This window comes from Corythoichthys intestinalis, chromosome 17, assembly GCF_030265065.1.
Source record: "Corythoichthys intestinalis isolate RoL2023-P3 chromosome 17, ASM3026506v1, whole genome shotgun sequence".
In the NCBI taxonomy this organism is placed as follows: domain Eukaryota; kingdom Metazoa; phylum Chordata; class Actinopteri; order Syngnathiformes; family Syngnathidae; genus Corythoichthys; species Corythoichthys intestinalis.
The window spans coordinates 27,280,286-27,294,546 of NC_080411.1; the positions used below are offsets into that span (position 1 = coordinate 27,280,286).

The 14,261-nt window shown below is 37.6% G+C and overlaps 1 protein-coding gene across 10 annotated transcripts in view; it reads right to left on the reverse strand.

Annotated features, from left to right (window-relative positions):
* Positions 1-14,261, reverse strand: part of rimbp2a (RIMS binding protein 2a) — a 148,731-nt gene that overhangs the window by 78,091 nt on the left and 56,379 nt on the right. For 9 of the 10 annotated variants that reach the window (XM_057818558.1, XM_057818559.1, XM_057818564.1 and 6 more), the window contains one exon: positions 5,196-5,285. The exons of the other annotated variant lie outside the window; for it this stretch is intronic. In XM_057818558.1, coding sequence (XP_057674541.1) covers positions 5,196-5,285 — 90 coding nt within the window. The remainder of the gene's footprint in view (positions 1-5,195; positions 5,286-14,261) is intronic. 10 annotated transcript variants of the gene reach the window in all.

A 14,261-nucleotide genomic window follows, 5' to 3' on the forward strand; every position in this document is an offset into this window, starting at 1 on the left:
ACTCAAATGAATAGGCAGTGACTCAAACTCAACAGGAAATGACCTGGAAATGCCCTAAAATGAACAGCAAGTGACCAGTAAATGCCCTAAAATCGGACAGAATGACTGTGAATGCTCTGGTTTCGAAAGAACAAACATTCCCAGTCTAGATGGATTTGGCTTCGAGCACCGTCAATGCAGCCTTAGAGTTAATTGAGACATTATAATGGTGGAAGATTTTGGTAGCAACTTGTTGGTTCCTTTTTTTTTTTTTTTCTTTTTTTTTTTTTTTTTTTTTTGCAGGAGCATATTGATATCCTTTTGGGATACAAAGTGTCACGACATATTACCATTTCGATATTTTGCCATACCCTTATTCAGTAATGCACATGGCAGTGTCATGACATAATTATGACGGTCTTATGACAGTCTTATGACGCAGCTGTCAAATAAAGTGTTTCCTGTTAACCCAAATAAATCAACAAAAAAGCCACACTGGACTATAAGCTGCAGGATTCAAAAAAGGAGAAAAATAGCATCTTATAGTCCGGAAATTACTTTTTTTTTTAATTATCTCATTGACAGCCAATGATAGCAATAGACGTCCAAACCATTTTGACTGGAAGATCCCCAGTCAAATTGGATTGGACATCGATCGCCTTCAATGGCAGTGAAACATGATTTCGCAATGCCCAGCGTTCCCAGTTGAAATGGATTTGACGTCTATAATTATCAGTGGCAGTGAATGAGTTAAGGGCTCCAAGCAACAAAATCATCAAGAGGTGTAAGGATAGTGCAAAGTATATACATATGTAGGCTGAATTTCAGCTTCTTGTACAGGCCAATGAAAAATAGGCAGCGGATCGCAGTTCACCTGTGGACCGTAGGTTAGACACCCCTGGAAAAGAGTTCTCACTAAAAGTTTCCCTTGCAACTCACGTCAATCTATCCATGAATAAAACATCAGTAGGTCACAGCAGTAATATCAGTAGTTGGTAAATAGGAATAAGAGCAGTTAGTTTTTTCCATAATCTGTCCTGTTCGTATTTTAGAAAAATCGTAACTTGAATAATGTAGCAATGCAGGGAAATGCAAGATTATGCAGAATTAATTTGAAATTGAAACATAAAAGCACTGTGCAGGATTCATTTTAACATGTATGCATGTGACAGTGCTGAGGAAGCGCAAAAACATTTACTTAGTTTATCTAGTAAATTTCACTTGAATGTTAACAATAGTGGATTTACCAATACAGTAGTAAGGGTACTCTCACTCTTCCTCTGCACACTCGTCATCTTTATTGAATGCCAGAGAAAAATACATCACAGGGTAAATTTATGTTTCCCTTCAGGGATTACAATAATGCATTTTTAAAATGTTATTATAAATCCATCACCAGCAAACAAATTGTCTTTTTTTTTTTTTTTTTTAAACTGAGGTCTTTAATACTGAGCAGGAAACATAAGTGATTTTGTCTTTATTTAGATAGCAATTGGGGGGGATTTATTCCCAAAGGAAATAAGATTGCCAGTACTCTGTATTTATTTTTGGGTTAGTCGTTTGAAAAGAAGCTCGCTAGGCAAAAAGGAGTGCTCACCCATGATTTAAATCATTCTTTAACATGAATAGCAGTGTCTTCAGTTGGATGAATCATAAACCCGAATATGAGTTTAATCTGCTTTATGATCATATTTGAAACTCAAAACACACAATCTCAAATCACACACATGACAGTATTTTGACAAAAGTATTCACTCTCAGGCCGTGACTCTCTTATGAATTTAAGCGACATCCAATTCATAGAATCCATAGGTTTTAGTATGATGTTGGCCAATCCTTTGTATTTACAACAGCTTCAACTATTCTGACAAGGCTTTCTAGAAGGTTTAGGGGTGTGTTTATGTGAAATGTTTGAAGATTCTCCCAGAAAAAAAATTCTGAGGTTACACACTGATGTCAGATGAGAAAGACTTGCTCTCCTCATTAAATTACAGGCGCATGGATCTAACCACATTGCTGAAGCATTCAGTGTTCTTTTCACTGAGCCACTATTTGCGACAATTCCATGCTTCCAACTTTGTGGGGACAGTTTGGGAATGCCGTGTTCATGTTTCAAAAAACACTTGGCAACAGTGTACATTGTAAACAGAGGTGGGTAGTAACGCATTTACTCTGTTTCATTTACTTGAGTAACTTTTTGAGAAAATTGTACTTCTAAGAGTAGTTTTACTAAGCCATACTTTTCACTTTTACTTGAGTAGATTTGTGAAGAAACGCTACTCTTACTCAGCTACTTTGGACTACACTAGTCGTTACATTTTTCCCTCTGTATTCCACATACAGAATTAGATTTTACCTCTTTTTTGGGGGGGCAGACGCCAACAGTGGCTCAACCAATTTCACCAACGAGATGTTGCAATTATAATCACATGACTCCATTATACCAATCAGATTCAAGCTTGTTGATCGATGATCATGCCGGCCTTTCCAATCACATGGTGTCTTTAAAGTGAAGGAATCTGACCTTCTTGCCAGACCGCCGGAACCGCACCAGCCGAACCGATGGACCCGCGCTGGCGCAGCGCCAACGGCCCGGGCCGGGGGGAATCCGGCAATCTGGCCAGAAGGCCGAACTCTGCGCATTCACCTTAGTCTTAACTAGGGCTGTCAAACGATTAAAATTTTAATCGAATTAATCACAGCTTAAAAATTAATTAATCGTAATTAATCGCAATTCAAACCATCTCTAAAATATGCCATATTTTTTTGTAAATTATTGTTGGAATGGAAAGATAAGACACAAGACGGACATAAACATTCAACATACTGTATATAAGTTCTGTATTTGTTTATTATGACAATAAATCCACAAGAAGGCATTCACATTATTAACATTCTTTCTGTTAAAGGGACCCACGGATAGAAAGACTTGTAGTTCTTAAAAGATAAATTTAAGTACAAGTTATAGTAATTTTATATTAAAACCCCTCTTAATGTTTTCCTTTTAACAAAATTTGTAAAATTTTCAATCAAAAAATAAACTTGAGAGATAGGTATATTATTTTTGTTGTGTTTTCACTAAATGATACTGTAGCGACTTAACTGTTCCACCCAAATGCATGATGGAAAGTTGGGCAACCATGACTGTCAGTGGTGGCAGCAAATGGTATACAGTATGTTCTGCGTTGTGTTATATTAAGCGTGTTAAGAAAAAGATCGTCTCTTGCTCCGCCAAAATGCATGATGGGAAGTTGGGCAACCATGACTGTTAGTAGTAGCTGCCAAAGATTAAGCCAATAAAAGGCCTGTGTCCACTTGCATTTCTCTGCCTTTAAGCTCTCAATGTGCTAAAACGGCGTCATTGTAAACTGTTGGCAACGCATGAACGGGTCATTCCATGCATGCGTTAATTGCCTCAAATATTTTAACGTGATTAATTTTAAAAAATAATTACCGCCCGTTAACGCGATAAATTTGACAGTCCTATTCTTAACCCTTTGTACTGACTCCATTTTGAAATGTTTAAAGAAGGCTCGCCGAAAACAAGTTGACAATTTATTCAAGTAGACAGCGATCAAAACAGCAAGGCGAAACAGAAGCACTCAGGCAGGGAGCCAGCTCGTTCCAAAATCATCATATCAGAAGTCAACAAAAGGTTCCCGAGAAAAAATGACAGTTATTACTTAAACATTCAGTCTTTTGAAGGATCTCGCGGGGCGGGCCGTGGGCAGGAAGAAGGGTGTGTTTGGGATTATTGTCTGTTTGTGGATTGGACAGGAGGATTCATGAGTTACTGTAGTCCGGGCAACACGGGTTTTGGATTTTGCCACTATAGCGTCAAAGGGTCTCTAGGAGTCTTGTCAGTCATGTTATCAGTTGGATTTCGGGCGTTCTCCGGAGCTCCTTGTGTTGGGACAGAGCGTCCCGCCATTTGTTCTGGAATGTCCAGGGGTACTGATTGCGAGAGTTGGTGCGTCAATCTTGCTCATGACGCAAATGTTGGGCTTCCATGATAAGAAGCCATCGCATCTTTTATGCCCTATATTCTGCTGGTTTTCCTTGAACTATGCTATTTATTTCATATTGGGTGTGTTAGAGTAATAAAAAAAGTCAAACAGTAAATATGAGAAACGATAGTATTCCCTGATTAATTATATTAAGTGTGTTAGATTAATGCAAACAGTTAGACGGTGCCTACGAGAAAAGGCATTATCTCCTTCGAAAGCACAGTAAAAAATTCAGTATTTGACATAGAGCACTGCTGTCAAAATGACTTGAAAGTGCGGATTTCAATCTCTCCGCCAATTTTTACTTGGCACCGATTGACCACAGAAAACCGGAGAAGTTATCCCTTCAGTTTCATAATAGGAAATATGTATGCTTAATTTCTGTAGATTTTTTTCCCTCGCAGGAGATTATTTTTTTTTCCTTTGGCTTAATGTGGTTATGTAATATGTTATAGTACAGTATAATAATAGCAGTTCATATACTGTAGATAGCTTTGTGCTGGAAAAAAATACCATTGTTTATAATTTTCTTTTTTGATCAAACATCTTAAGCAGTTACTCACAATGTTACTCATTCCTTGAGAATTCTTTTCACCAAATACTTTTTTTTTACTTGTACCTGAGTAAATTTTTCGGATGACTACTTTTAATTTTACTTGAGTAATATTATTATGAGGTCACGCTACTCTTACTTGAGTAAAATTTGTGGCTACTTTAGAAATCTACATCCTTACAAAGTCCTGACCTTAACCCAACCAAACACCTTTGGGATACTGAACAAAAATGAGATCCATTCCTTGTCATCCAAATCAGTGACCTAACAAATGCGCTTCTAAAAGCGTGGTCAAAGGATCCTACAAACAAACTCTTAATCCATGAGAAAAAGCTTCCCTGAAGAGTTGAAGCTGTAATAACTGCAGAAAGTGGAGAAACGTCATATTAATCTTTGGATTATGAATGGGATGTGAGTGAACACTTTTGGCGTTATAATATAATGTGGGACATTACCACAATTCTTATCTCTGTCACTAAACTCCACCACAGTGGATTAGAAATAAAGTGAACAAGATGCTCTTTAATTGCACACTTTCAGCTATAATTAGAGTGAAGGTATTGGCAGCCTAATTAGGTAACCAATGTAGGAATTACAACGGCTTTTATAGGTGCCTTCTGCTTTCTCTTTGCAGGATGCATGTGTGGAAACATCACCTGGTCATACTTGGATGCCTTCAGGTGACGGCCAATCAGCTCGAGGTTGAGACGATTTTTCTCCTGCAAAGCAGCATGGAGCTTTGCTCTCTACAGAGGAAAAGGGGGGGAAATGTCCTGTCAGCATTAACATCAAATGACATACAGCACTGCATGTTCGTCATAATGAAGAGTTGACTAACTCATGCACGCTCGCCACGCTGCAAAAATATGTCTTGAAGTGTGTTATATAAGCGACAGCTGAGACTCAGGTTCCTACAGGAAAGGTAACGCGCCTAAGCGTTTTTTTATGAACAGGCTTTGACGGGCGAGGAAAAAAGACATAATAGAAATGGAAAGAGGGCGTGAGCATGAGGGGAGAAGATTGGCAAAGTTGTATAAGTTAAGAGATTCAGTTGCTTGGATGTTTAGAGAAATTGGAAAACTTTTAAAGGATTATAAAGCAAGAACAGCTCAGGAGATAAATGACATACTAAGTAAGGCAGGCATATTAGGCCAAAGAAAAGCGAGCTAAGAGTAGGAAAACCATAAAGTGACATGAAAAAAGTTGGCACGTTACATAACAAAGTGGTAATATTCTGAGGGAAAAAGTCACAACAGGAGAAAATGTAATGAAGGAGAAAGGCAACCATTTTGAGATATTTAAAAGAGAAATTCTCGTCATTTACGGCAGAAATATTGACTTTGTATTAAATTTTTCCTTTATATTCTTTTAGTACGTTCATGAAATAAAACTTGAATTGAAACCTCACAACTTTCTCCCTATAATCCCATTACTTTTATTTTTGTTGTAGAATTATAGTCAGAACACCTGGCCCGAATATTCTTCTGTAAAAACTAGATGCTCCGATACATCGGCGAGTACCAACAAAGAGGGCGCTGATACCATTTACCAGTCCAGTATTATAACACTTGACCGCAGCCTTTTTTTCTCCTGACACTCACTACACTCTCTGTTGTGTGATGACACGTGATCACTTTGCATGCCAAGCAGCTATCGTTATTGGCCTGTTCCAGAGCAATGAGAGCGGGCCAATAGCCGCTCTTAACCAATGCCGGGGCAGCTTTTTCATACGTAGGAAAAACAACATATGAGAGGAAAATGTCGGCGGTCTGGAAATATTTCAGATTATAATCTCCATCGAGTACAATGGCTGCATACAAGATTTGCGGCCTGAAAGTTTGGAGGTGGAGTTAAATCGGCCAGTTTCAATACCTCGAACCTGATAAAACATTTGAACGAACACAAAGAGTTAGAGGCTGCAACAGTAGGACTGCTACCAAGAAAAAAAGGTCAGCTCACTTCGTCTACTTTACTTTTTTGTCTTTTACTGAAAGAAATGCCGCTGTAATTTAAGATCTGTTTCAAAAGTAGGGTTGCCACCTTTCAGAAATAGAAATAAGGGATGCCCACCTCGCGCCCAAAGCCGTACAGACGACGAAAAAAAGGGACAGCTCCAAAACTCCTAAAATGCATAGACATGTATCTATTTATATATATTCCGTATAGGTTGAATATGGAACGCAAATTTTAATTCCCAATTCAGAACGATTCCTTATTTCAAAGGACGGGTGGCAAGCCTATTCAAAAGTGCTGTAGAAGCAAGCAAAGTAAGCTAAGCTAAGTGGCTAAGTGTGTGTTGCTGCTGGTGCACAAAGAGGGAGGCTAATAGAGAGACAGGATGCTGTGGTCCATATAATTACCTATAATTTCATGAAAGTTGCACTGTTTGGCATTTGAGAACCAAAACTCAGGGTTTAAAAAGTTTATTAATTATTCATTCATTGTATTTTTACTTGGGCTAGTATTATACATGTTTTCATTTCACAAATTTAGCGCTATTTTGGCCTTTGAGAGCCAAAGGTTTATTTAACTATTGTCACCCATATAGATTCACTTTGTATACGGCGGAAAACACAGACAAGACTGAAAAATCAGTTTCTGCTCTTGCACTCCTCTCTAAAAGAAACTGCTGTATTTTAAGCCAAAACAACTGTTGTGTTTGATATGTCTGTATGCTGCCATAGCAGATTCATGGCGCATTAAGCCCCCAAACTATTTTTAATTTGTCCGTTTTACCCTGGAAACCCCCGTTTACAGATATCGCGCAACCGCTTTTGTTTCAACCCAGCCATTAAACGAAGGTAATTAATTATATTTATTATTCAAAATGTGTGTCATTTTTAGCTTAGAATCATTTATTGATGTCTAATATTTGGTTTACAAAAAAAAAAAAACTTTAAAAAATTATTCACTCGCATATTTTAAACAAACAACATCACAATGAAAAAAATGGTGTCTGTAAAAAAGTCACGTATATCTACCTCATAACTATCCCATAATTGTATTTTTTTTTTGTTACTGTCGTATTTTCTCCGATATGTTAGATGATATATAATCGATCATAACAAAGAAAAATTGAAAAAAAAAAAAAAAAAGTTTAAAATGGTAAATATATGAAAAAGAGCATCTCGACCACTCCTTGATGTCTGCGATTTCTGCATCATGACCCTTGTTATATTACTATGTTTCACCCGTAAAATCCCCCAAAATCCGGCTGTGACCATTCACATCTGTGTCTTGATACTCTATGATACATGCTACATGGAGTTTTTGAATCGAAACAAGGTAAGTACGCGATAATATCTCGTTAAAATCATGGTGTCTTTAATTCTGCTCTCGCGTGCTCTCCACTCCAGTTAGGGTTTTCCTGTTTAATTTTTTTTTTTTTTTAAATGCCCTTCTGTTCAAAATTTTTCTTACCCCAGAAATTAGAGATTTTAAGCTTTCCAATGATGTATCACACATGCATATAGGACAATTTTGAAATTTGGTCATATTGGGGGTCTCAGAGCGGAACTTCGTGTCACCTGTGTGTTTTCCGGCATACATTAATTTCAAACAAACTAGTATCGGTATTGTATCGGTATTGGTCAATACTGCACAGTCAGGTTTCGTTATCGGAGCCAAAAAATGGTATCGGTGCAACACTTGACTAAAAACCATATGGGACTCATGAGAGATGACCGAAATGACGTAGTGAATCACTGGAAAGAGAAGAGCAACTTTCTGTCTGCATTCTGTACTCCTCACATCCATTGCCACAAGTTGTCATGCCGCTGGTGCTGCAGGTACTCGAGCGTTACATAATTACGGAGCACTCAAAGTAGGGCAACGTTCTCCTCCTGTCACAGCTCGAAGCACCGCAGAGTGATTTCACTGCGACTGCCCGGTCATATCCTGGCACGATAAAACTACTTCATGCAGGTTAAAGAGGCTACAAAAACAACGACTCACGATGTAATCAGAAACATAGTCCTTGGCTGACGCAATGACTCATGACAGTAGGTAAACTTGAGAATAACGAATAGGGTTCCAGAATTTGAGTAGAAAAAGCAAAGTTGTGCCCTGCTTTTAGATCAATGCCAAAGGTAAGCAGAGTTGCAGTGAACTCTGCTGAGGTTATACAGTATAACAATACTGTAAATTGATTTAATGTCAAAATATCGTTGAACCAAGACTAAAAACTAATTGGCTGCCATTGACTGCTATAGACGTCCGGTCAGTTTGAATCCAATCCTCCAAGTTCAAATGTATTGGACGTCTACTAGTGACAAACTAAGTTAAATTCACAGCAGAGGAATGAAAAGAGCCACATAATTGGACGTCTACCATCGTCAATGGTACTGAAAGAGTTTATAAAGAATTTTCCCTTAAAGGGAACCTCGGACTTAAAGAATTTTAGGCTCTAATACGCCACAATTGTTCTCTTTTACTGATACATGTTATTAGAAACACATAAAATATTGCCATTGATTTAAAAACTTATAATACTTAGTACATGCTTTGACCTACGGAGGCCGCCATGTTTTATGGACGCTTGGGGTATGACGTACATTGTCACAGTCACTCGACAAATACTACCGGGTTACTGCCATTCCTTCTACGCGGCGAGACGTCCAACACATGCGCTTATCGGTTAAAAGCAGCGAGTACTTACTATTTGTGTTTTTATTACCATTTCATTGTCTCAAAATACTTTTTACATGTGTTTCCCTCTCATACTTCTAAGCATAGTGTTTTCTTGTGGTAGCTTTAAAGCAAATTGTTGATCTGTTGACCACATTAGTCACTTAGCATATTTACACCACCCCTATTTGATATCACTACTTTAAAGTAGGGCTGTCAAACGATTAAAATTCTTAATCGAGTTAATTACAGCTTAAAAATTGATTAATCGTAATTAATCGCAATTCAAACCATCTATAAAATATGCCATATTTTTCTGTAAATTATTGTTGGAATGAAAAGATAAGACACAAGATGGATATATACATTCAACATACGGTACATAAGTACTGTCTTTGTTTATTATAACAATAAATCAACAAGAAGGCATTAACATTATTAACATTCTGTTAAAGCGATCCATGGATAGAAAGACTTGCAGTTCTTAAAAGACAAATGTTAGTACAAGTTATAGAAATTTTATATTAAAACCCCTCTTAATGTTTTCGTTTTAATAAAATTTGTAAAATTTTCAATCAAAAAATATACTAGTAGCCCGCCATTGTTGATGTCAATAATTAAACAATGCTCATGGGTGCTGAAGCCCATAAAATCAGTCGCACCCAAGCGCCAGCGGAGGGCGACAAAACTCAAAAAAACACAAGTAACAAGTGGACATTGCACTGTGCTGTCATTTTAATCTGTTTGAGCGGGGCATGTGCGTTAATTGCGTCAAACATTTTAACGTGATTAATTTAAAAAATTAATTACCGCCCGTCAATGTGATAATTTTGACAGCCCTACCTTAAAGTATTTTCTTAAGGCATCTGTAGTATGGTCTGTCTGTATGCATTTAAACAAAACAAGCTGAAAACGCACTGTAGTACTTTGGGTGCCAAATTCGCCTCTTGTAGGACGTTTCGCCGGTGTAACACATTTTGGCAAACAGTTTTTTCCCCTACTGTCGTCACGTCTCATCCCGTCTTTTATGTTCATTTTGCTTTTGCCAATCGTTTTGCGAAATATCGACAGTGCTGTCATGCTGATTAATGTTCCTCTCGGATTCAAATTGAAAGGGTTGAACAGATGACATTTTTATGCTAGAGTCATATTCTGGAAGCCTGGCAGCGTAACCATGTGACATCACCGCCTTGCGACGCCAACAACAATGGCGACCTACTGGTTAAACTAATTTTACAAAATGTATAAAAACGAAAACATCAAGAGGGGTTTCAATATCAAATTATTTCAACTCATAATAATGGTTATCTTTTAAGAACTACAAGTCTTTCTATCCATGGATCCCTTTAAATAGTGAATGAATATATTTCATATTAAGATAAGTATTTGTTCATTTCTTTTCAACTACTATGCTGCAACTTATGCATAAGAAGTGGATGTCCTTTTTTCTAAATAAAATGAACTGTCCTCCTCTAAGATGATAAAGGGATAGGAATTTATTGTTTATACTTTGTATTTTTCCACCATGTACATATGGGCAGGGATTTACACCAGTGAGTCTGACGGAGTGCCCATACGGGGTTAATTTGTGGGCTGACACAAGACTGTCTATCTGGATATGCATGATTTAAAAAAAAGCATATGATTGAGGAAGATCGAGACCGAATCGTCCCAAAGGCATCATGGTGCATTCGAGAACCAAGGTACAGGCCAGCATCATTCATGACTACATGTATTTAGCTCAGTGTTGTTAATCTTACTTTAAAAAAGTAATTAATTACAGTTACAAATGACTTCTCCCAAAAAGTAATTGCGTTAGTACCGCTGTTACCTGAATGTAAAAGTAATTAGTTACTTGGCAAAGTAATTGGTGATAATTTTCATGTTTTTTTTTCTCTCAAAAAAAAAAAAAAAAAAAAAAAAAAAAAAAAAAAAAGTCACACAAGGTGAAGTTTAAAGGGTTTTTTGGGACAATTGGCCCGAGCCCAATTCTTTACCCTAAACTTAACTAGACACAGGGGTATTGCGGATATTGCGATAACTAGATAGTAACCTTTGCTATGTGTGTAAGTCATTTAATGTTGTGAATCAACCGTTAAAGTTGTTAAAATTGCTCCCGTTATTGCATTACTTCCCTTCTGTCTACTTTTGACATGTGTAAGTTTTAAAACTATTTCATCATTTAAAGATAGATTCAAGTCAAGATTTTGCCGATTTAGGAGCATTTTAGATAAAAAGTTACTTAGGTTCGCTAAGAAGGTTTTCTACAACAGAGCCTTCCTGAGAAGTCTACTGCTTTAAGATGGCGGCTGTTTACGCATCTAGTTCTTTATTATACATGTTGCTAATGCAGCCGTGTCTGTTATTTGCATCTAGTTCTGTATATATGTGATGTCTACCGAAGCATCATGTGGGCGTAGTTTGTCGGCTATCGGCTACAGTAAGGTATTATTGGAGCCACCTAGCATAGTAGCATTGTGTTTGCAACGGCGTCACCCTCCTTTGCCTCCTCCCCAATCCTGCTCTGCTCTCTCGTCTCCCTGAGTCCGTCTTTCTCAGACGTTTCTCGCGTCAGTCACCAATGTAGTCAGGCACGCCTTTCCCGCCTCAGTAACGGTAACGGCGTTGCCAAGATGAGAAAAGTAATTAATTACATTACTCACTACTGAAGAAAATATTGCCGTTAGTAATGCTGTTATATTCTAACGCTGTTATTAACAACACTGATTTAGCTTAGGTGTTTATTGCTTTCATTTTGCTCCTGAATTGTGGATCATCATCTTCTGTTCATTTAAGGCAGGGGTGTCCAAACTTTTTTGCATAGGGGGCCAGATTCATTGTGGTAAAAATGTGGGGGGGGCAAACCTTGGCTGACGTCCTTTACATAGAAAAATATATTTAAGCAAATTTTAGCAAGCCATTATGTGTGTCACATTTGCTTTATTTATTTTTTTTTTAATTAATAACTCTTTCGACTCTCGGGCTCTTGCAAAATACTGCTGCTGTGAAATGAAACTAGCTCCAAGTTGCTTCAATTTCTTGCTAAGTATCTTCCCTGTAATCTTGTCGTACGTGTCAGCCTGTCTTTTTTGGTCATATCGCCTCACATTGAACTCTTTAAAAACAGCGACTGTGTCTTCGCAAATGAGGCAGACACAGTTGTTGCGTATTTTAGTGAAGAAATAGTCCAATTTCCCTATCCTTGAAGCATCGGCCGTCGCAGTCAACTTTTATTTTGTTGATTGTCGCCATTTTAGAAAATTGTAAAAGGTCACACGGGGTAATGTTGCTTAGAGTGCTGCTGCCTTTTAGTGGGTAAATGATGAGCAGCATTTAGTGTGTAAGCTATTTCATATGCTGGTAGCAGTACTGCTGACCAATTTATTAAGTCTGTGTGCGGGCCAGACGTTATTGATTTTATGAAACAGGCTGGGGGCCGGATGAAATTTGACTACGGGCCGCATCTGGCCCCCGGGCCGGATTTTGGGCATGTCTGATTTAAGGGAATTTTAAAAACTTGTAAAAAGAGAAGGTCAACTCCGGCTACATTTTTCCTCTTCAGTGGTCACAATGTGTCCTCTAAATTTGATTCTTATAGTTATTCCAGCAAGCAAGGTATTGAACCTTATAAGTTTATTTCTGCTTATGGCCAAAAGTAAACAAGTAATCATCAATGTCAATTACAAAAAAAGATTCCGACGACAAGAAAAAAAAGTTGGAATGGTCAGACTGAGGCTCATCCATCTTTCAGCATGCAGGGCATAGAGACAAGCAGAGAGCAGACAAGGACAGCAAGACATAAAAAGTGCTGAGCCACTTCACTTCTTTTATCGTGTAACGCCTCCCGCACAACATATCTCTGCGGATTAAGAGCAGAGTATGCCGAAACCACACCTCACTATAGCAGTATCACCAGTCAATATTGGTCTTGTTCCTTTAACCACTAATTATCAATATTGGTCTTGTTCCTTTAACCGCTAATTAGGTGGTCTATCCCAGGACATCAAATGGGGGTTGCAGTCAAAAGAGATGCAAAGATAATAGAAAGGAAGGAAGGTTTTTTTTATTTATTTATTTTTTTTTATTACAAGCTTCGGAAGTTGCGTATGTCTGTCCTCTCGTTCCTATTTCCAGTGAATAGTGCATTCACAGCTCGGCTTCACACCCACAGAACATCTTGTAAACATATCATTGCTGCAAAGCTGAAGGACACACTGGGAGAGTGACAATTTAAACCATGATTAATAAACAGAGGCACAAATAAACATAAGACGTTTGCATATTTTCAAGAAATGATAATAGTATTTAGCATTTTCTAATTTATTTTGACAAGCTTTTTTGTTTCTTCCTCTTCCTCTGTCACTGTGCATCATGAAATTAATAAACAAATGAATTTAGCCTCTGGCCCTAAATCTGTTCACAAAGACATCGCAGCAGGTATAAAGTTCACTGTAGATTCATATAATTTAATTTGGGTTAACGTGTGTCAAATGGGTCAAAGTTGTAATGCCCGGATGACTAAGATTTCACCAGTGGCGAGCAATTTTACAATGTACAGATAGTATTTTTGTTAACAAATTCTCATGAAAAAAATGTGGCTTTATTTCAAAGGGAACAGAGTACACTTTCCAATGATAGTTAGCATTGTTACATTTACTGACATTGACATTCCCAACAAAATTCTCAACATCAGTTTGGTATCGCTCTCAAACAATTACTAAATATACTCAAAAATACTTCACATCAACTTTAAAGATGATATTGCTACAGCTGTAAAACAGACAAGAAGATCGATACCATGCTCAATAATACTGGATATGAAACCCTTGCCAGACGACTCCTCGGGTAGCTCAGCATGAAGACATTTTTCTCCGGCATCATACAACTATTAATTACTCTGTTGTTTGCATACTACTGTGGTATGAAAAAGTATCTGAACCTTTTGGGATGTTGCACATTTCTGCATAAAATCACCATCAAATGTGATCTGATCTTCGCCAAATAACACAGATGTAAAAACAGTGTCTGCTTTAACTAAAACCACCCAAACATTTATATGTTTTCGTATTTTAATGAGGATAGCATGCAAACAATCA